This window comes from Folsomia candida, unplaced genomic scaffold, assembly GCF_002217175.1.
Source record: "Folsomia candida strain VU population unplaced genomic scaffold, ASM221717v1 Fcan01_Sc001, whole genome shotgun sequence".
Classification (NCBI taxonomy): domain Eukaryota; kingdom Metazoa; phylum Arthropoda; class Collembola; order Entomobryomorpha; family Isotomidae; genus Folsomia; species Folsomia candida.
Window position 1 is genome coordinate 18,868,407 of NW_019091193.1, and position 22,211 is coordinate 18,890,617.

General features: G+C 36.1%; 1 protein-coding gene and 2 long non-coding RNA genes across 3 annotated transcripts; 2 read left to right on the forward strand and 1 right to left on the reverse strand.

Annotated features, from left to right (window-relative positions):
* Positions 1-784: 784 nt before the first annotated feature.
* LOC118435419 lies at positions 785-1,558 on the forward strand. Its single transcript, XR_004834739.1, has 2 exons — positions 785-1,155; positions 1,333-1,558. It is a non-coding gene; the product is annotated as an uncharacterized LOC118435419 (long non-coding RNA).
* An 860-nt stretch (positions 1,559-2,418) lies between these two features.
* On the reverse strand, positions 2,419-6,692 carry LOC110856935. Its single transcript, XM_022105524.2, has 3 exons — positions 6,473-6,692; positions 4,803-5,902; positions 2,419-3,619 (listed from the first exon to the last, which is right to left on the reverse strand). Exons 2-3 carry the CDS (start codon positions 5,885-5,887, stop codon positions 3,121-3,123), a joined length of 1,584 nt encoding a protein of 527 aa, XP_021961216.1. The 5' UTR covers positions 5,888-5,902; positions 6,473-6,692; the 3' UTR covers positions 2,419-3,120.
* An 8,379-nt stretch (positions 6,693-15,071) lies between these two features.
* Positions 15,072-21,172, forward strand: LOC118433915. Its single transcript, XR_004833669.1, has 5 exons — positions 15,072-16,324; positions 16,605-16,679; positions 16,761-16,869; positions 18,256-18,404; positions 18,501-21,172. It is a non-coding gene; the product is annotated as an uncharacterized LOC118433915 (long non-coding RNA).
* Positions 21,173-22,211: the final 1,039 nt, after the last annotated feature.

Below are 22,211 nucleotides of genomic sequence, written 5' to 3' on the forward strand. Positions count from 1 at the left end.
GTCATCAATCAACATTTCTTGCTTATAGTACAGGGCATGATTTTTGTGATGCAATAATTTAAATTCAAGCTGTGTCGATTTGCTGAACGAAGAAATAAATAGCAATCATAACAGATAAACCAGTTTTATAACTGAGTGAATTATTTACCACAGAATAAGTGTATTATTTCATTAGGCTAATTCGACCGACCGATACCGAGACACCATTAGATCAATTCACTATTCTCATTTGTTGTACATATGTACGCAAATATAAATGTACATTCTTATGTAGACTTTTGCATACTTATAAATATAGTTTTTTTGCAGTAGAAATCGTTGTAAACACATGCATATATTTTTTGGGAGGGGGGGGGGGGGAGAGATTCGTCTATACATTTTACATTTTATGAGCTGCATTGCATTGACTCCCGGACTCGGACTTACAATGAAATTGCTAATAAATCAAATCTCTTTTTTTTGAAGCTGCATACAACTCCACTTGCACATTATTACGCACGTTGTTTTAGGTTATTATTTTAATTCGCATCACAATTGCAATCTTTCGCCTACTGGCTGAACCTCTTTTTGCAAGTGAACTTTATTGCTCTATGTACAAACATAGGTGGTGCATATTGCTAAGTATTTTTCGCGAGCCAGATAAAAAGTTGACTTGACAAGCGAATCTGCAATCGTCTCAATCCACAGTCAACATAGTTTTGTCAATCATTATTTGTAATACGACTATCCTCACATAATTTTCATCAAATTGGTACAAATTTTCTCTTGACATAAAGAACTACAAGAAAGACGATTATAAATTTTCCTGGAATGAGAATTGAACATTTGATGGGCAGTGGGCACAACTTCATACATTCACGGTATTACTTGCATATGCGTACGTATAAGACGCAGATAATCCACTCTGTTCATGATACAAAAAGTCTTGTTGTTAGCATCCCAAACATTTATGTAAGCAATACGTCGTAACATCGACGGAATGAACTGAGCAGAATGGCAGATCGCAAAAAAATACAACAGTAAAAAAAACAGCAGCCGTCGTTGCCCATGGGCTTGTCTCCGGCTTATAGTTGGGCTTGACTGACCTACTTTGCCCTTTTTACAGCGAAAATGCGACATTCCTTCTCCTTTACCAACTGGCTGGTTGGTGATGCGGTGAGACTCGAGACGTTGCTTTGTCAGTGGCACTGGGAATTTGCAACAAAAAAATTATGATTCCGTCGGTGTTGTATTTATCAGTTAAACAACTTGCAATGAATCAATTTGGCAATTCATATCAAATTCATAGTGTAATAAAATTAAGATTTTTAATTAATTCAGTTGCTTTACTAGGTGCCGTTGATTTGCAACGCTAATCAGGGATTAACCAGTTGCATTTAGCCGACATATTTGGAATTCTAAAACAAAATATATTGGATCTGAGCACAATTCATTTAACCAAATTTTTTAATTTTGATAACAATTAATTTTAGAAGTAGTATTTACCCACATAATATTAAAGTTAATTCATGTGAAAATCTTGTATAACCTGTAATAAAAGAGGAGTAATAGTTTTAATGCCAGTTTGATTCAGTTTGAATGCATTATACACATAATTGCATCTGTTTGGTATTATGCTTTCGGAGATTGTAGTGCATCATTGGCGACGCCAAACCGTAAACTTGTCCTCTTTTCAACAAAAAAAATCAGTCTGACCTAATTTTACTAGGAATGCCGTTTTCCTATCAAAACATGTTTATATTTGATAACTAAATTTAAAGTTATAGGTACATACACATAATATGCAACTGTATTTCAGTATAACAATCAAGATTTAGGGCCCCGAAAAGTCTGACGGTTTAGAAAATAGAAATTTAGTTGAGTCAATGCGTAGTGATGATGCAACATTTGTTATACGTACGATCGACCGTAAATAAAAAATGACACATGCAAAACTTTTCTTACTTTCTAAAGCTTATAAACAAACTCGAATTGGGCAATCGTAATTCGCAAAATTTAAATAAAATACGATTGACGATAGCGAAAGTGCTCTGGAGGACATATCGCAGAGAAAGTTGGACCATATGCATTATTTAAATTGTTGTTGTGTATTTCTCTGCTAGCTTGATGTGGAAAAATTTACAAATCAAAAGTTATAGATTGACTAATATTTAATGGAAATTATGTAACGATAAAAATATTATTGAAATAATCCCATGACGAATACTTAAGTACGATTGGTTGACAGACCAGCAAAGTATGCGGATGACGCAGATAGATATGTACATATGCCGCATGTCACATAATGAGCAAATGGTACGCAATTGGCCTAACCTAAACTCAGTAAATATTAATTATGATATGAATGAGATTTAATGAAACACGTGTGATTAATAATGATATCGATATGATTAATAAAGTCACCCAATAGCAGAAAAGTCGAGTTATTTCGAGGAGACTGCATAAACTGCATGTAATAATTTTATCACAGGTTTACATTTTAAATTGTTTTGTTGAGTTTGTAACAAAAATGTATATTAAATGTTATTGCTTCTTGACATCAAAATGACTAAGAAATTTGTTTGACATCATAATTACTATAAATATGAATACCAGGTGAATTCACCAAGTAACTTTGTTGTAAAGATGGGGGGAAGAGAACTAAAGAACTTCAGAAGAAGTTTGTTATGTGAGCTTCATGAAATAGACTATGATACTAAATGTACCATTAAAATGACAACTGACAACCCTAACAAATATACGTACAGGATATGTATGTTGCGATAATAATATACAGTCAATAAAATAAATAATAATATGTTGGTAAATTAAGACATGTTTCAAGATGATTATCGTCTCAACTCTCAAAATCTGGTAGCAAATGGCACGCAGACCACTTGATGCGCTTGAAATTGAATTGGACATATTTATACTACATACTATGGCAGATTCAGTACCAATATTCCTACTAGTTATTCCACAATATAATACTCGTGTATAAATTAACAACTAAAACTGTAACGGCATAACATAAACTATAACATTTGTAACAAAGAGCATAATATAATGATCTGACTTTTTTTCTACATATAAATATAAATTTGTATTTCACATTTTTATTCTATTTGCTACAAGATGCACTTAGGCAGAAAAAGCGCTCAACTGTTGCATCATTTCCCGTTGAAGTCGCTCCTCGAGGATGAGGGTACGATAACCCGGGTGAAAGCCTTTGGACCCGTCTGGTCCTCGAGGTTGGCGGATCACACCTGCGGGAGAAATTTCACCGCTGGAGAGTCGGGTGGAAGCGGCGGAGGCCTTCCTTTTCTGTAGCCATGAGCTCATGGTGGCCGCCGAGGGGTCCGTCCCTTCAGAGTAACTGTTTGACTTTGGGCGCAGAAACCCGGAGGCGGCGTTCGGTGGGGAGGCATTTGGATACAGGTAGTTTCCAGCGGTGGATCCACGGTGTTGCGCGAGTGCGGCAATTGGCAGGGACCCTCCTCGTCGTCGAAGAGGCGATTCATCAGTTGTGGAAGAGAATGAAGATCGTCCGGAATTAGTGTTCTTGTAGTATTGGTTCTGCTGCTGGTTCCCACGATCATAGTGAAGTTCATTCAGCCTGTCACCCTTTTGGCGTCGTTTTCTGTAAGGAGAGAGAGGAAACTGTAAGTTAGCATGTTGAGTCAGTCATGAGGTTTGAGCATGTGGGCGTTGATAATGCAGTCATCGCAATAATCTCTCTCTAGGCGTGTGTAACAAGTGAGTGCAAATTTAAATACTATCGCCTTTGGGCTGAAACTGAACATTGAACTTATTTAACTCGCCATTAATTAGTATGCATTATGCACCACAGGAAAAAAAATGAAATTGAAAAGTTTAGGTAACAAAAAAACGATCTGACTGAGGAGGGGAGCTTGCGAGGTTGATAATAACAGATCCTGATGCCCTTTGGATATGTGGTAGGGTCCTATGAGTGTACTAAAACCCTGAAGTGGTTTGACTCCATGGCCACATTTGCGCCCGCCACACCCACTCAAAAATGCTCAAAAACCGCTTTCACTCCGGTTTTCACTCACTCAAATCCACGCCAAAAATCCAATTTTGCTCGGATTTTGAAATTTCTTTCACCATTACACTCCCAGATAGTTGCTTTCTTCAATTCGATATCAAACTCAATATTTTCGAAATTATTAGTATTTTTAAAATTTAAAATTCTGAATGAGCATTGTTGTAGTAATCCACAACGCAAATTATGCCTGCGAAATAATCATCATCAAAATTGAGTTTGACATTGGATTGAAGAAAGAAACTATCTGGGAGTGTAATGGTGAAAGAAATTTCAAAATCCGAGTAAAATTGGATTTTTGGCGTGGATTTGAATGAGTGAAACCTGGAGTGAAAGCGTTTTTTGGGCATTTTTGAGTGGGTGTGGCGGGCGCAAATGTGGCCATGGAGTCAAACTACTTCAGGGTTTTAGTACACTCATAGGACCCTACCACATATCCAAAGGGCATCAGGATTTGTTATTATCAACCTCGCAAGCTCCCCTCCTGAGTGAGACAGTCCGCTTTGGTCCCATCATATCATCATCATCATACATAATAATGTACAAGCATAACTTGAACCAACTGCATTGCAACCATCTGCATGCAAATTAATTGGAAGAGCGAGCGAGAGAGAGTTTCTTTTAACATACTCACGCAAAAATGTGAAACTAAACTAACTCTCCTATCATCGCCTAAAATAGTATGCAACCAACTTTTATGCATGTCTCGTTATTTTCTCACGAGTCTAAGAAAAAATGATATTTCGAATTGAATGCTTACCGAGCCAATTGCTGGTCATCAGACAAGTTTTGATTCTCCTTCTCAGCCTGGTTTTTCTCCTTATCGCCACCCGGTGCCGTCTTTTCCTTCTTTGCTTGTTTGATGGGCATCGCTTTGAGTTCGGAGGTTAGGGGTTCTTTCCTTCGGATCTTGGTTCCATCAGTGTTCACCTCTAAGCTATCCGAAGACTTGAGAGCATTCAGTACCACGGGAAACTCCCTCGAAATTTGCTTCACTTTACGCAGACCGGCCACCAATTTGAGTGACACGAAGCCATCAGATCGCCTTCGAACGTGCTTGAGCAAAAATCCATCTTTAGCCAAATGATCATCTGAAAACATAGACTCGACTTGGGAGACGATTCGTGCCGCGACTTCCGGAGATACTTCAACATCTACATCATCACTCGCAGTACTGGAATCACTGTCTCGTCTTGGAGCAAGGGCTACAGCTTCTCCGCCATTCAAGCAGTCGTTTTCATGTTCATCTGAGGACAAGTGGGCAAGCTCTTTTAAATTTGAGCTCGGGATAGGTGAGCCTGGCAGAGAGCTCCCACTTCCTGAAGAGTACCCACTGCAACTGTCTCTATCCTCCGTCTTTTGTGTAGAACCTCTTCGGTTGAACTCGTCAATGAGCAAATCTTCATCCCCATCTGATGACCCCTCCAACAACTCCTCGGAATTCAGTCTTAGGGTAATGGGAAGCGAAAACTTGTGGACTTGTTCATGAACGTGCTGGTCCTGGTCAGGACTGACCATGGCATCAGCCATGGCGGAAACTTGGATCGTCATTTTCTTTTTAGAATACGTGGTAACGTCGTCTGCTTGCTCTTCTTGTTGTTGTTGAGCACAACAATCACTCGTGTAAGTGCTGGCGTTGATATCGGTTTCGCCAATCAAACTCCAATTTCCTTTTTCCCCACCACTGACCCAGCGTAGGTAACAAAGGTGACAAAATGAGTGCCAAAGCCTAAGCAGGTTCACTAAGTTCACTAACAGACTGCACCAGAGCGACTGACTCTTGGCGTAGACTATCGCCCAAGTTTTATTCTCCTGCTCCATCCCCATGTTATCCACCACCACCATTATCCTTTCGCCTGCCTGTGAAACACACATTATACATAAGATCAATTGTACTCACTCACATGTCGAATCAGAGCAGCCAAGTACGTACTATTTACTTCGTAAAAGGCTGCACATGCATAAATAAGTAAGTATATCTGGTGTGACTACGTGGTAAAAAACACTCAAACGGAGTAGTGTCAACTCATCTCATTCCTATGCATGCTAAATGACGCTAAAAAACTTTGTCGTCCCATTCACAACAATCCACTTCGGTTCATCTCCTCCTATCATCATCATCCCCGTGCAAAAACTGGTACGTAAATCGAGTCTCAGTTGCGTCATTCGTTGATGATCATCTTCCTCTCTTCCAATAACAAAACTCTCCATCAGATATTTTTCGAATCCAACGAACGAATCATCACGTATGCATTCATGCAATTTCATATGCAACATTCAAAGTGAGTCATGACTGGAAGGAGGATTTATATCCCTTTTGTTGTCATCTACTTATATAAAGCCAATCGCCAGAGATATGATATGCGACGGGCCAGAAATAAATTTCCGTTCGAATTATAGCTGCACTAATACTTAATCAAAAACATTTACCTTGTAATTGCGCCTCGTGTCTTCCTCTTGGCAGGAAATGCAAGTAAGTAACCCAAATGAACTGTTGACTAGAATCCCAAACTGTCGTTTATTTTGATAAATCCAATTTTTCTTCCTTGAGATCAATGATTTTTGGTTTATTTTGAGAAGAAACGAGCAAGTTATCGGAGTGATGATAGTCCTGTTGTTGATTCACCTGGAGCTGGTAGAGAAATGAGACGTGATGGATGGTTATATTCCTCAGAAAGAAATGTACGTTGTTCTTCCCACAACTTGCAAATAAGCTGCTGATAAAATTAAACAAATTTCAGCCAGGTAGACAGGATAGAGATAAAACGTAGATGTGGTTTTCGGTGGGTTGTTGGAAAGCAGACTCATAATATATTTGTCCATCCATTGAATTCTACATAGATACATTATTCAGCCAGGTTCTAGTCATACAAATCATTATTAAACACACATAAAGCATGGAGGATGGATGAATCTGGATTTCGTCTGTTCTCTAAATACGCAAAATTATAAATGGTCGTTGAAGAGCAACATGCATGTGAGCGCGATCACGATAACCTTATCCGCCTCCGAACATAATAAAATGAGTAAACAAATTCAATAAGTTATTCCTCCAGGTGGACAGAGAGTAGGCATTGCTTTTTCATGTCAATTTTTTCCCCACATCATATCATCACAGGCTGTGTAACACGTAGCGTGTTTGTATGAAAACAATGTAAATCGAGCTCACCTTTTTGGGAGGCGGATACTCAAAGACAGATAACATGATTTAATCACAAACTAAGGTGGACGAAGCAGATTATTATTTATATTACAACGTATTTGTACTCATTCTTCAAGACGGATTGTCGCATGAAATGAATGGAAAGCATGGATTTGAGAAACATTATTAGTTTGCATACTAGAATATATAACAGTAATTGTGGGATTTTATAAAATTTAAATCCATTTTATGGATATCTATCCATCCATTATCCATTATCTTGAGAGGTATCTTTAAAATGTTCACTCCAACGTTTTGGAGTTGGAATGAATAACATTATCGACCTTTGCTTCTCAGAAAGTAGTGAATTGGGTGCACTCACTTAAACTTAGTAACTTAATAGAACTTGCAAACACACGAACAATCAGGATAAAAATGATCCTTATTCTTTTTTACCCAACATCCTTTCCAGCTCTTCAGAAGTGCTTCACCCAAGGGATGGATGAATGGTGCATAAACCTATTTATTACCTTTAACATTTTTAAGGGTCCTTTAGTTAACCTCCCAGTCCTCGAATTGCATATATGTATGTAAAGCCGGTAAAACGTACTTTGTGCTCCTGTTGTTACCATGCATGTATGAAACGTCGTCAGTCCGGTTATTTATGTCTGCATCATATACTTATAACCATAATAAGTTAAAGACGAAATGTGTGCACTCAAATTGTACAATAAGGGAAACATAGTCTGATAACCAGCTAATTCAATATCAAGTTCTATTGAATCGATCGTTTCCGTGCATGCATAGTTCGCATACTGATTATTGTATGCTTTAGACTGAATAATCCCGTAGACGACCTGTCATGTAAATTCTTCACGTTCGGCTTGTTCAGTGAAACGCCATAAACGTTTATTGCTAAATTATATTTTCAGAAAATTCGAATCTGGCACAAATGCATGCAGATACACTGTACATACTGCCATATTCCAGGAAATTACTGGGAGAGGTGTTGTTAATGTGACAAAGAGAATTTATGCGGACAATCAACTAACCACAAATTCTGCTGGATCAAACTGATTAAATTAGATGGTGATGCTTCGCGATGACTCATGGAAAATTTTAGAGAGGATTATCACAATCTTGCCATATGGTTTAATTGTTCTCTTTACAATTTTGCGGTAAATTGTGTTTGGATGAATTTAATCACAAAACCTATTTTCTACTCATATGTGATTTTCCCCATGACTAATAGTAAGATCTGGAGTCTCCCAATTTCTTTGTACTTAAATAAATAAGTAATATTATTTCATTGAAACCACATGAGCTGAAAAGATCTGCAAATGGTTTTAACACATCATCATGAGGCTAATAATAAATACCATATTTTTAGCATAATTTAACACTTAAGCTCAGCCAAACGGGCATTATGCTGGCTACTTATCCTTTTTTGTTTTTCATGATCTGGATGGAACCTCTTTTTCTCAAAGGAAATTTTGTATAATTAATCGCCTACTTGACAATCCTTTTAGCACTTTTAGCACTAATCGATTAACATTTGAAACACAAATCCCCAGAAAATATTTCCACTCTTATATAATTTTTATTTAAATTATAATTTCAAATAGTTTATTATGATAGGTGGATCTGTTGAGTGTGTCGGTTTCCCTGATCAAGAATAGTTTTATTCCAGCCTGGAATTTCCACGGCATTATGCACGCATCAGTCCATCACGACTTGTTGCAGAATGCCTATCTGTATTTGGAGTTGCCAATCACAGAAAAATTTGCACATAATAAAAATTGTGTACAACCTTTGCACAAGCATAAATATTGAATTTTGCAACAATACGAACATCCTGGTCTAACTGAGGTTAAATCTGGGACCTTAATAGTCACCAATGATGTTTATGAAATGTACACAAGATGCATACATAAATTTCAATTGACTCTGGCTGGAAATACCATGAAATAAAATAACCTTCATGAAATAATATTCAAATAATAGATCAAATCAGAAGTTTGTTTGCCATAACAAGGTGTGAAATTCCGTGTTTGTTCAACTAACACAACGACTCTCCTCTCCATTCTTGTGCATATTTTGTACGCGGATGCATTAATATTTAATTCATGTTTGCAATTAAGAAAGGTGACATTTACAGCTGAATTAATTTCTAGGAAATCGTTTGTGTTGTTCTTTTCGGTCCTTTCAAAATACCCAGAATGCTATTCAGCTTTGTTTATAGAAACCAAATTTTTTACTTTTCTCCAGTTTTTTCTTAAAAAACGACTTGATGTAGACGAAAGAAATCAATCTCAACGACTACAACTGGGTCTGTCTGGCTATTTCATTGAAAATCGTTACAGTTGACAGTTTGTCGTTTCTTCTCTTCCCTAATTGCCTCTTACTTAGCTGTCATATTACATGTATGCGTACGTACCTACATACATACACAAACGTAAATGGGTGTTGGAACTAGTTGGAAGGGCCTTGCCCTTGATAATAACATCATCATGTCATGTCTCACAAAATCTGTCTCGATGTTGCAACAAGTGCAACTAGGTTATCACACTTTCCGATATGCATTTGATTTTGACTTCCCTTTGACTAGACCAAAGAGTAAAGAAAACTGTGCATCTTGTGTTACAGAATTTCTCTTCTCTCCTCATCATCCGAATGTGAAATGAAACTATCAATGTGATGTATCGTCTAGGGCACTGAATTTTTATAATCTCACCCAAAATTACGATATATGTACTCAAAATTGCTTTACAACAATGAATCACTGAAAAGAGAATGTTGATCTGTCGCTTTTTATAAAAAAGAGGAATGAAACAAAAATGACTAGAAGACGAGTGGCTAAAAGTTTGTGTGACGGTCAATGGCAAGGGAAGGAAAACATTGCGTTGCAGATTAGAATTCATATGCACATATATCGTTGCATTCGCTTTGGTTACTCATAACTGCATTCTTCATTATATAATGTGGTTTTGGATTAGAAAGCATTTTTATAACTTTGTAGTCCAAACTAATGAAAACCAGTCCAAGAGGCAACCGGTGACTGGCAACTAAGAATGTGCAAGTAAACTGCAACAAGTGTCAAACAACTCTATAACCGCCGATTATAACCAACTCTCTCCTTACATGATGGCATTATATTATTTTTGAAGTTGTAAGCGTAATATGTTTATCGCAGTGGAAGCAAGTATGGGTTGGATAGTGGAAGATGGGGATATCATCGATATCGCCTTTTTTGAGTGCTATGACTTTTGTGAACTTAGTAATAATACGTAACATGTCATCTTATCGCATTAGCTATGTAGATTTTAACCACTCAATCCATATTGCGCGTTCGTTTATCTATTTTCTAATCAAAGGCAAAAATTGGATATGGTAAACCACAAAAGAAACCAAAAATTAAAGAAAATTTAGAAATGAGAAACTCAGTCTATTAATAATTTGAGGTTATTACTCTGTCAAGTTATTTTTTAAGGTTCATAATAGCGAACGAATGAGTCGTTAAATAATCGTTAAATCTGAAGAAAGTTGTCATTGTTCAATATGAAAGTCAAAACTCTTTCGTGGACGCCAAATATAATGCCCATCCAATGTTCAGCCTGGGTGTGTACATAAGTATGTCCTGGTAAGTAAAATGTGCTCCCTTCTTCAGCTCTCACTCGTGTATGTGCATACGTACGTATGTCTTCAACTTTTGGAGTGCAATCACATTATTCTTTAACCGAAAAGGACAAAAACTGCACTGTACTAAATAAATGGAATGTGCACAACCGAGTTGCTGGAGACGAGGAAAAATATAGATGGTGAAAAGTCGAGAAACAAATCTGCCTTGTCCAACGTATATGTATGCATACTATACGTGAATGAACGTATTTTTTACTTTGTAGAATTTAAAATTTTCGTATGTGTATGCACTGTAAAACTTTATTAGGACTTTGCCCAACTCGTTCTTTAGCATTGCTCTCTTCCTTTAATACCTTTCTTCATGCATAGTCCTGGTTAGCACAAGACAAGTAAGATACATACGTAAGAAGTATAGTGAAGTGAATATGTACAAAATTATACACACGTCGGATATTCGCCTGCTGCTTATTGTATTAATCCCAAGTTAAGTTAGCAATACGTAGTAAGTAAGGCTATAAGTTGCAACTTTTGTACTTGCTCTACGATGGTTCAGAAAACCCGAGATAAAAATAGACATCATTTGCATGAGGATTTGCGTCGTAGTTTGACATTAGTTTATTTTTGAGAATTTGGCGAAAATCTTGCAACGCAACATGCATTATCTATTATCTTCTTCCATATGTACATACATGCAATCATGCTTTCTGTAATGGTGCATATTTTTTCGGAAAACCTCAAAGATTCAGCTAATGTAACCTGAATATATGGCAATTATGTAATTCGCAAACTAATCTATATTTATCTCAATTAATAATATTTATCGCAATATAAAATTTTTAGATCGCATTTCGAGCAATCTACCATCAATGTGCACTACATACTAGAAGATGATCAAACCAACTTTTGTGCATCATCCTGCAACACATGTATATAAGTAATCTCCATTCATTTCTTATGTATTTATTATTGCACACTTTCAATACCTTCTGTCATAAATTCACATAGCACTTTTTTGCACATCCACTTCCTTTCAATATTATCATTTAGTGACAATCGGTCTGAAATTATCACCCATTTTAGCAACATATCTTACTGCTGAAGGAAAGATCATGCACGAAACTAGAGAATCAATGACATTTTACATGTACATGTGGCACATTTCTGGTCAGTCTTGCTTTTTACATTGATAATATACATGCATACATATATGCAGGTAAGGTTGGCCATTCTCAGTTAGCTTTTGTAGTAGGAGGAGAAGCAAGACAATTATCTTAACTGTATTTTTTAACTATTATTAACGCGTTAGCTCACCTTGGACTTGGCTACTCCTTGGTGAAGAACGACGACGTATTATGTAAAATGCAAATGCAACCCCAAGTTTTAACTATTTGACTTGGTCAAATTCATCCTTTCATCATAAGATTTATTTGGATTACATATGTCGGTAACCTAGAACCTACCCTAGTCTCTACAAGTTTGAGCTATCAAAATAATGCTTATTGTGTAAGGAAATGTGATCCGTGGAGATTATAGAGTGCAGTGCAAATAAGTTCATGTGACATGTTTTACAGGGGTAGATACGTATTTCTTAAACATTAATATATTCTTGTTTTCAGAGAAATTTGTACATGTGACTCTGCTTGAATTAGATTGAACGTCATATTGGTGAGGAAATGCACTCGTGATATTTCTGTTGAATCCATTAGATCACAATTAATTCTATTGAATTAATTTTGGCACTGAAATGAAGAGGTTCTTCGATACGATTCCTTTGACGTGAACTCATTCTGAGTTTTTCGAATTGAGAATGAAATCAGGAAGGAAAATAACTATGATATCTCTCGTTTTTTGGAACTGGTTCAAATTTGGGACTACGACAATAATGTATACGTGTGTACGTGTATCTGCATATTTAGATGCATGTATCACATACAAACACGTATTCAAGAAACATTGAAGTTGAACAGAATATAAATGAATAAGTTGCAGTTCAGGGTCATCCCAGGTTATAAATACATAAAGTTTGATAAGCCCCGAGAAAGCTCTGAGCAACATTTGTTGAGCAACAGAATAATACGTCTCATCAAACTGACCCAACAACAAGGTCCGCTTCTCATACGCAGTTGCTTTCCTCTTGACAATGTCCCGATTTCTTTGTCTGAAATTCGAATATCTTTGACGTGAATGCCAGACTCAATTAATTCAAAGTAACTCTTTCCAGAACAAAAGCTACACAAGTTGGTTTCTGTCTGTTTTCTACTCGTATGTACGTATGTATAGGTACGAAATAGTGGAATACCAGAAACAGACCACACCAGCAAAAAAACATAAAAGTACATTTAAGTAAAGTACCGTCATTTTTTTCCTGATCAACTGCACACGCAGATGCTGACAAGGATATTTTCAAAACGAGGGTATGCTTTTCATCCAGCAGAAGGCAACTTCGTGTAAAAAAATACAATGGGAAGGGTTTTTATGAAAGTATGGATGGAGGGGTTTAATGCAATTGAGGTCATCCAAATAACGTCAGGTACAGATATCTGTTCTTTTTGACACGCTCATTCTCGGGTCGCAATATCTGTATTTATGTATCCATTAATATCAAGTCTTGCCAGGTGGTGAAAATGATCCTTGGATGTTACATTTAAAATAAATTTAATCCAAAGTAAAACTGCTAACTATATAATATTTTAACTTTAAATTACAAAATATGTTTCAAATTATAATAACGTCAAGATTTTAGTTTATATTTTTGGTGAGTGGACCCATTGAAAACACAGATCATTGATTTGCCAAACCCATAATGCTGCTGTCTCAATTTATTTTCATCCGTATGCAAATGAAAGGACTCAGGAGGACAACCCTTCACCGACAGAATCACAGATCTTGATGCCCTTTGGATATGTTGTAGTCCTAGGTGAGTCTAGCAAAAGTGAAGGAGGATTTCATTCAATGGCCCCATTTGCGCCCGCCACACCCACTCAAAGGTGCGAAAAACACGAAAAATACCCTGTTTTCGTTCATTCAAAAAATCACCAAAAATCCAATTTTGATCGGATTTTCATAATTTAAGCGTTTTTGTGATCTTAGATAGTTGCTTTATCATATCCAATAGCTAACTCAATTTTTCTGAAATTTTGATTTTTTCGAAGGCATACCCCTGGTCAGGAAATTTTCGAAAATACTAAAAAAATTTAAAAAAATTGAGTTTGCTATTGGATATGATAAAGCAACTATCTAAGATCACAAAAACGCTTAAATTATGAAAATCCGATCAAAATTGGATTTTTGGTGATTTTTTGAATGAACGAAAACAGGGAATTTTTCGTGTTTTTCGCACCTTTGAGTGGGTGTGGCGGGCGCAAATGGGGCCATGGAATGAAATCCTTCTTCACTTTTGCTAGACTCACCTAGGGCTACAACATATTCAAAGGGCATCAAGATCTGTGATTTTGTCGGTGAAGGGTTGTCCTCCTCAGCCCAGGCACATTCGCCTTCTTGTTTCCAGCAACTAATACTTTTCACTCTATTTCAACAGCAGTCATACATCTAGCATTTGAATCAATAAATAAGATAAATCAAGCAAATTGAGGTTGACGGTCATTGCACTTGAGTTTGCACCTCTCTCCTGGACCATGGCTGCCAAGTGAAGCAAAATAACTTTCAACATGAGTCTCATTTTATTACTATTATTGCAATATAATATAATCTCCACTCGTTAAAAACACTCCAAATTACGTATTGCGCAACACACCTCTAAATTCTAAATGACTCATGCCCAGTTACTAATCGTAAGCATGATGCCGCCACAAAACCCATGCCGAACTATGCAAACAACCGACAAAAAATTGTTATAAACAGACAGTAAATAAATAATAAATAACAACGCTAAATATATTACACGTCAAATTGATTTAGTAGATTAATAAGGTTGGCTCGAATACTAATTGCCGGTCATGAGGGAGAGAAGGTGAGTCAGGGTTTTATTAGACGCGTGGGACCGGTTTACCTGTTGTTTACAATGGTTCAAGTGATGAACGATCAATCACAAATATTTTGCCATTTCACGATCCAATGCGCAGTTTATCCAGATATATACAACATGCAAGTCTAAAAATATACTTAATCCTGCTGGATATCAAGGAAAAACTGGATTGCATTAACAAAGTCACTCTGCTCGTGCATGCAATATGCAGAAATTATACTCTTATTATTCTACCTTCCGAAAATAGTTAACACATATGTATGCTTAATTCTCGCAGACAAAGCTGCATATTCGCATTATTGAGTTATGTTCTACTACATACATACACTTGCTAATCGGCAATTCGTGGTATTTCCATTTTTCCTTTGTTATTCAAATCAACATTGAGCGCGACTATAAAGTGCTAATCACCCGGCGTCGGAACATTACTGATTACTGGGAATGGAACATGTCTCGTTTCTTGCTACTCTGCTAGAGTTCCTTGATTTCTATTCGTATTTATTCCTTCAAATAATAAAAGCACTATTTATTCATTTACCTGGTAATCAGGCCGGAAAAGTTTACGGATCGCATACTAATGTTTTCATTTTTTTGAAGGAAAGCGCATCTGTATCCGCACAAGACATGACGAGAAATAAGCTATTTGAAAAAAGAGTCACAATTTTCACACCTTGGTGAATGCATATTTTATACATATGTAATATGGACCAAAATTCTAGGATATTCTGGATTGTAACATCATTTTAAAAATATCAAATGTCCATCAGCTCTGTTGATTCGGCTAAATCTTGTTGACAATCATAATCACGGGACGAAAGAATATGCATAGGAAATCTCAAAGTAGTGGTGCCACATTTACATTCACAAACTGCTGAATGTGTGCTGCTTTGTTGTTATTTTTTACTGTTCTGTTGGTAATGCATTGTCTTTTTTATCATGTTGATGTAGACTTTTGCATCTGATAATGATTTAATACTCTCGAATAATGTAAACATTTATGTAACATGTATACATACACTTCTTAACCATATGCCGGATTTTCATGACGGGCTAGTTTTAAAAATTGTTGTTGAACCATTTTTCTCCAGATAATTATATAATGTGCATATGTAGAGCTACTGCATATAGGTTCTACTACCAAACTTGTTTAATTGTGTGTCGAAGAGTTTGCGAATGATTATTCACTAGTTTCCTTTCGCATTAGCAAGTAAAAGATAATAATACTATCATCTACCGGGAAATACGCAGTTGAAATACCACTTTTCGCTTATCACTAAATTGGTTACCCTAAGTGAGATTTTCTCTCTGTACTTGAAATTTCTGACCTCGAACTTATTTCAAGTGTTATAATCCGCAATAAACTAAATTATAAGTTTTCCATTCTTTGCCAATATATGTACACAGTTGCACAATTTCGTGCACCTTTTCGACCTTTTCGACTATTAAAAAATACTGATGATGGTTGGCAAAGTTGTATCACGCATGCATGTATGTGCATATGTAAAATTCCAGAAAGGTAAGAAAAAGTCAATATTAAATTAATACAAAATTTACTGGTAAATCCCAATAACTGCGAATAAATTTATATTATCAATTCAAACCCATTAAATTATGTAAATAAAAGATAACTTCATTGTGATCCCCATTTCCTGAATTTAAGTTGATATCAACAGTATCAATATACATAACAAACACCACCAGACACTTGAGATGAGTAAACCAACTGCGTGTGTGTATATAAATACATATGCATTATTTCTCCAGAGGATGAAGTCCACATTTTAAGTGTTTTGCAGATATGTACATACAAGTTGTTCCAGTCAGTTCTTATGTAAATGATACGCATAAGGTACAAAGTTTTAAACCCACAGGTAAATAAGCTTCCAATGCACCTACATAATCTCGTTGCTGCGAAAACTGTTCAATTAACTTTTATTGAACATTTCCCATAGAATAATAAGAATGTCCAACCGAGCCGAGAAGAACATAATATGCATGATTAGTTGAAATCTTGGTATCAAGTTTATTAATAGAACCAGGACAACCTTCTACTTGATATTCGTAAGTGAACACAATCAAAATTCATGTCATCCATTATAGATTCTGCTTAATCACCAGTGAATAATTTTGAACTGTCATCCCAGATTTTATTGTAAAACTAAACCATAATCTTCAATGCATATACATAGCAAGTGTTTATGTGGATACATACATACACAGGAAGGAACTTATTAATAGTTGAGCAAGTTTAGCATTTAATACCTGCACATAGATACATAGATACTCATGGGTATGTACAGGGAATAATTGAGTTGAGGCTCTACCATACACATTCCATGTCCTTCCGCATTCGCTTCCCTGTAGGAAGTTCCTGATTGACTATTAAGTTATGTACACACTTTTTTGCACTGCTACCCATATGGATGCACGTCCAACGCGAAGGAGCGATTCTCATGAAAAGTCCAACACAAGATAATGCAGCAAAAGCTTGAGAGACATGCCGACTCCAAAGAACTACACAATGTTAGATAATACCTTTTATTGTCTTTGTTGTGTCACTACCATCTCTCTCTTACTTTTGCCCATAAGATATTGAACTTCACTCACAATGAAGCCTTATTCCGCCCTTTACATGCATTACAGTGGTTGTAGGATTTTGCATTATGAGGACTCTGTCTTATTCGTTTGGCATACAACAACGGCAACTCTCTTTGGCAAAAGCCTTCGGCAAGAACATTCACTGACCTTCAGGAGTGGAGATGTGAGAATAATGGCACATCACTGCTGCACGCATACACCTTAATATGTATCTTATGATATTCATCCAGTAAATCCATCCATCCGTCCACTTCATGTGCAAGAAGTGATCTAAACTTCCTTCCACTACTTCTTGCGTTCATACATGATTGGAGAATCGATTCTGATTAGATGATGAATGACTTATCCATCAAAGATTAAGATTGGCATGCATGGAGCTTCGCCACACAAGTGCAGCCCTTCCTCTGCTAATCAACCTTTACGAGAAGAGAACAAGTGTGTTGACTGGCCTCGAAGATGTGTTTCTCAATTCAGCTCAGCACCCTCCATAAAAATATTATTAGTCCAATTAAGCTAGGAGAATATGGAAGGTATGCATGCATAGGAAGTTCCGATGGCAATGAGATTCTCAAACGGAAGTTTTCCTTAATATATTCTCCAGACAGCGTAATTTAGTTTTTGCAAATTTTTAACATATAAAACTGCTAATTATGCAATCATCTATAGAATAAATCATTATTGACATGACAAACATAAGCCTGCGTTGCATAGGATTCGCATCCAAATACAAAACAAATAACAAAGCTGAATGTCTGACCTTGGAGGGTCAAACTCTTTTTTTACTTTCCTCCTTCCTCTTCACCTAAATAATCAATCGTCATTTTATTATGCTCATTCAACAACGGACAGAGAGGGATGATAATGATTTTGCAAGTGAATAATCAACCAAAAACAATAGGAACTTGACCAACCAAACTTGATTGACATTGTTCACCTTTAATAGCTAATTGAACAGAAGAGGTTTGACTGAGGACTTTTAGAGAACATGAATCATCCACGTATGTGCATATACCAATAATATGTTACAAATTTAATATTGCATAAGAATTAAGAACCACAACTAATGTATGTATTATAAATGCATATGTCTTCAGACCAGTTGGTAATGAAACACGTCCAGAATGCCACAAAAAAAAACTGTTCTACTTCCTTCCTTCCTTGTTCATCTTCAAGATTAGGGGACAACAACGCTGTAAATGAATTCCAGGTGTTGCCTTATTTTACAACAACAAAGGTGGTGATTATGAGACCACAATTTTGCGCAATAACTCAACAATGCTTGAAGGAAACTCATTTGAACTGCTCGAAGGAAAGAAAATGACGGGAAAAACAACATATGCAAAATTATATGGCATCCATTGCAAAATGAACTAGAAGGTCGAAGCATTCTTGTTCTCAAACACTTCCTTTTTGCCAATTGTCATTGTTGCAGGAAAGAAGAGAGGTTGGACTGAAGCAAATCAAGCTATTTAGTCAAGAGTAGGTGGTGGTAGTAGGCAATATTTCTTGACATGCACCAAAATAAAACTGCAGAAATGAAATAAATGACCTTCTTCTCCTTAACCGTCGCTTTTAACGAAACTTGTATATCCTCATTTTACATCAACCAAAATCTAATGCTAACAATGAAGACAATTTTACAATTTTACTGGAGTTCCTAGTTTTTGTCGTTCTTAAGTCTTGTGCCCGTGTGTAGGTAAGTAAGTATTACAATGCATTCCTTCAGTCGTTTTTACCAGCTTTGGGTTTTCTCTCCGTGATGAATTGTTAATATTTTAAGTTGTGTGGTTGGATATTGTTCTGTTCCATATCATCCATTGAATTGTCTTACTTAGCAAATATTACAAGGAGAGTTACCTTCAAGTAAGAATCTCACCTTGCCAGGTTCTTGGATAAACTGGTGTAGAGTAGACACACAATTTATCCTTAATATTTTTTATCCAGCAAACCACTGGTTATTATTTTCGAATGGTTACATACAAAGGAAGTTTATTTATACGTGATAGTACAAGGTCCTTAGCCGGATTATATGGAAAGGAAAAGCATAAGAAACGTCGTCATGTTTTCATGTAATCCGATTAGTAATCTATCAACCATTCAACCAGAGGCAGAAAGTCAGGCAATCATGTTTATTAATAATATGTTGGCTCATAGAATTGCATGTTTCCGACCTTCCGATATGCTGCATCATACTGGTGAAATATAACTTTTTTTATTTTAGTAGACGAACATGAACATGCAATTCTGATTGAACTGATCTAATATTCTAAATAGGTTTATATGTATTTATTAGAATTTCGATCCACAGTTGACAGTCGTTTGTACCTATATTACACACGTAGATCATACCACATTCTGCTGTAATTATTAATTGTCATTACATAAATATTTGTGTTATCATACACACGTATGCTTATGCATATTATGCATTTTCTTCGGTTATGGACATTATGGAAAAGTTACAGAAATTGAGTATGAGCTACATCAATATATGAGCATCTTGTGTACATTTTATTTTTTTAATCATTGCTGAATTAGGCCAAAAGGTTTTGTTTGTATAAATAAATAAATGCGAGCCAAGTAAATTGCGACTCAATTTCGAAGAATTATGAATATAAAGTCACTGAGGTCAGTCTCAAGATTTTTGTCGTCTCTCAAAACCAAGTGGACACAAATGTGACAAGATGCAATATGTATGGAAGTATCTGTAAGAAGTCTGGTGCCCTCTTGAAATTGATAATCTGCACAACTGGAGACTTTCCTCTTCTGAGAAATCAATGTAAACATTTGCATCATAATTATATCGCAATTTAAGTTAAGAAGGTCATTGATTCATTACTATGCTTTCTTCGTACTCATCCAGAGCAACATTTCATATATTTTTTCTTCTGGTTTGATTGATTTACTTTTTATGCAAAAAATGGGGATGAAACTTATCAAAGCTTTAAATCTAACAACGCATAAAATAGTTAAAGTTTATTATCAGAATTTAAAAACAAGGATCCAGACATTTGCTGGCGATGGGTCTGGGCACTGTGCAATTTTTTTTACTGTATTGCGAAACTTTTACTTGGTTAACTTGCATATGTACATATCTGTGTACGTATGAACATATCTTTGCTCATAAATATGTACGCGTGTATAATTATATTCTGAAACTGTATAATCTGGGTTATCATGCATTATTATGCAAATGTTATTATAGAACATATTTGTTTCATCTTGGTACATTGTGGTATATATATAACTAGTTGATAATCTTCTTAGGATGGATCGGTCCATGCACCATAGATTCTTGTGTGTATCATCCTATGTCATTCATTTTCTAAATTAAACTTCCTTATCGTTATCGTTCACAGACATTACAGACAGGGACATAGATATGAAATGTGACATGTAATAAGCAACTTGTATAACACCTTACAAATAAGTAACTGCAGACAAAATAGTCCTGTGCCCAATCGCCAGTTATCCTAAATAATTTAACGTTAAATTCCATAGTTTAACTAATTGTAAGTTGACCTTGTAAAGTACTATTTCGCATCACTGAAGTTATCCGAGCAGAAAAGTTCCGTGGGATTTCATTTTATTTTACATATGGCGTCATTAGTATTCGAATTAATCAATTAAAAAATTAAATATGTACTAGCCGACGGCTAGCCAGTCAGTCAGAAGTCAGTTCAAATGTATACATGTGCACAATATATACTTACGCAAATTGCAAAGACAACAGGAAATGCGATAGTAAAACAAGCTTGTCATATATTATTCCGATGAAAACACTCGAGCGCTTATCTTTGTTGTATTCTGAGAACATGCAGCGGACTCCGAACCAATCAATTTAGATTTTCAGACACACTTAACTTTGCATGGTGCTAGGAATACCATTCTATTCAACCATTTCATCGAATAAAATGAAATTACTTGATTAATCGTTCAACGTTCGAATTCCTTAGATCCAAATTCATACATTATGCATAACGCAATTAACCTTATTGAACTTGTTTTTCTTGTGGATTTCCGGGTCCTGAAATGTTCTGCCTTTGGCGTTTCTTGCTGAATATTAAAGTTCAGGGTCACAGGACCATATAATTTGGTTCTCCTCGTGCAACCCGACTCTGGTAGAACCATTCATAGAAAGACCAATTGGTTTGCTTTATGAGAACATTAGCACGAAACCAAGTCATACATATAAACACTCGATAGTATGTAGTATTGTGATGATGCAACCTGACTTGCACTAATTTCATGTGTCGCAATTGCAAGACCGTAAATGGTTGAAGAAATCAATATCCAATTTCACAGACATGCACAAAGTCGAGCCGAATGCCCAAAAATATAGTGATTCATATGCATGCATTCACCATGAGTAATCCGAACGGGCAGACGAAACCGTATCCAGTAAACGGCTCCTGACTCATGAACTCCTAATATGATTGCTTTGATGATCAACGTGGCATGAACATAACCATTGCTTAATTTACAAAGTTGACGTAATGTCATGCATCATTCGGCATGAATTTTGATAAGCTTACTGACGTCTGTGTATTTCAATCCGAATTTTCATGGAAAGACATTTTTATGGTTTGTATTTTTTTAGGAACCGAAGAAAAACTAAAGAGGAGTCACTAATTAAGAAAATCACCGCAACATGGTAGTGACTGTGACAAACCCAAGATATAAATGAGTTTTCTGAACTTTCTCAGTCAGAGTGCTCGTCAGACAATGCGTCGTCTCATACGAGATAAAATAGTTCATCCCAAGGAATAAACTTAAAGTTCTTAACATCGTTTTAAGACTGATCT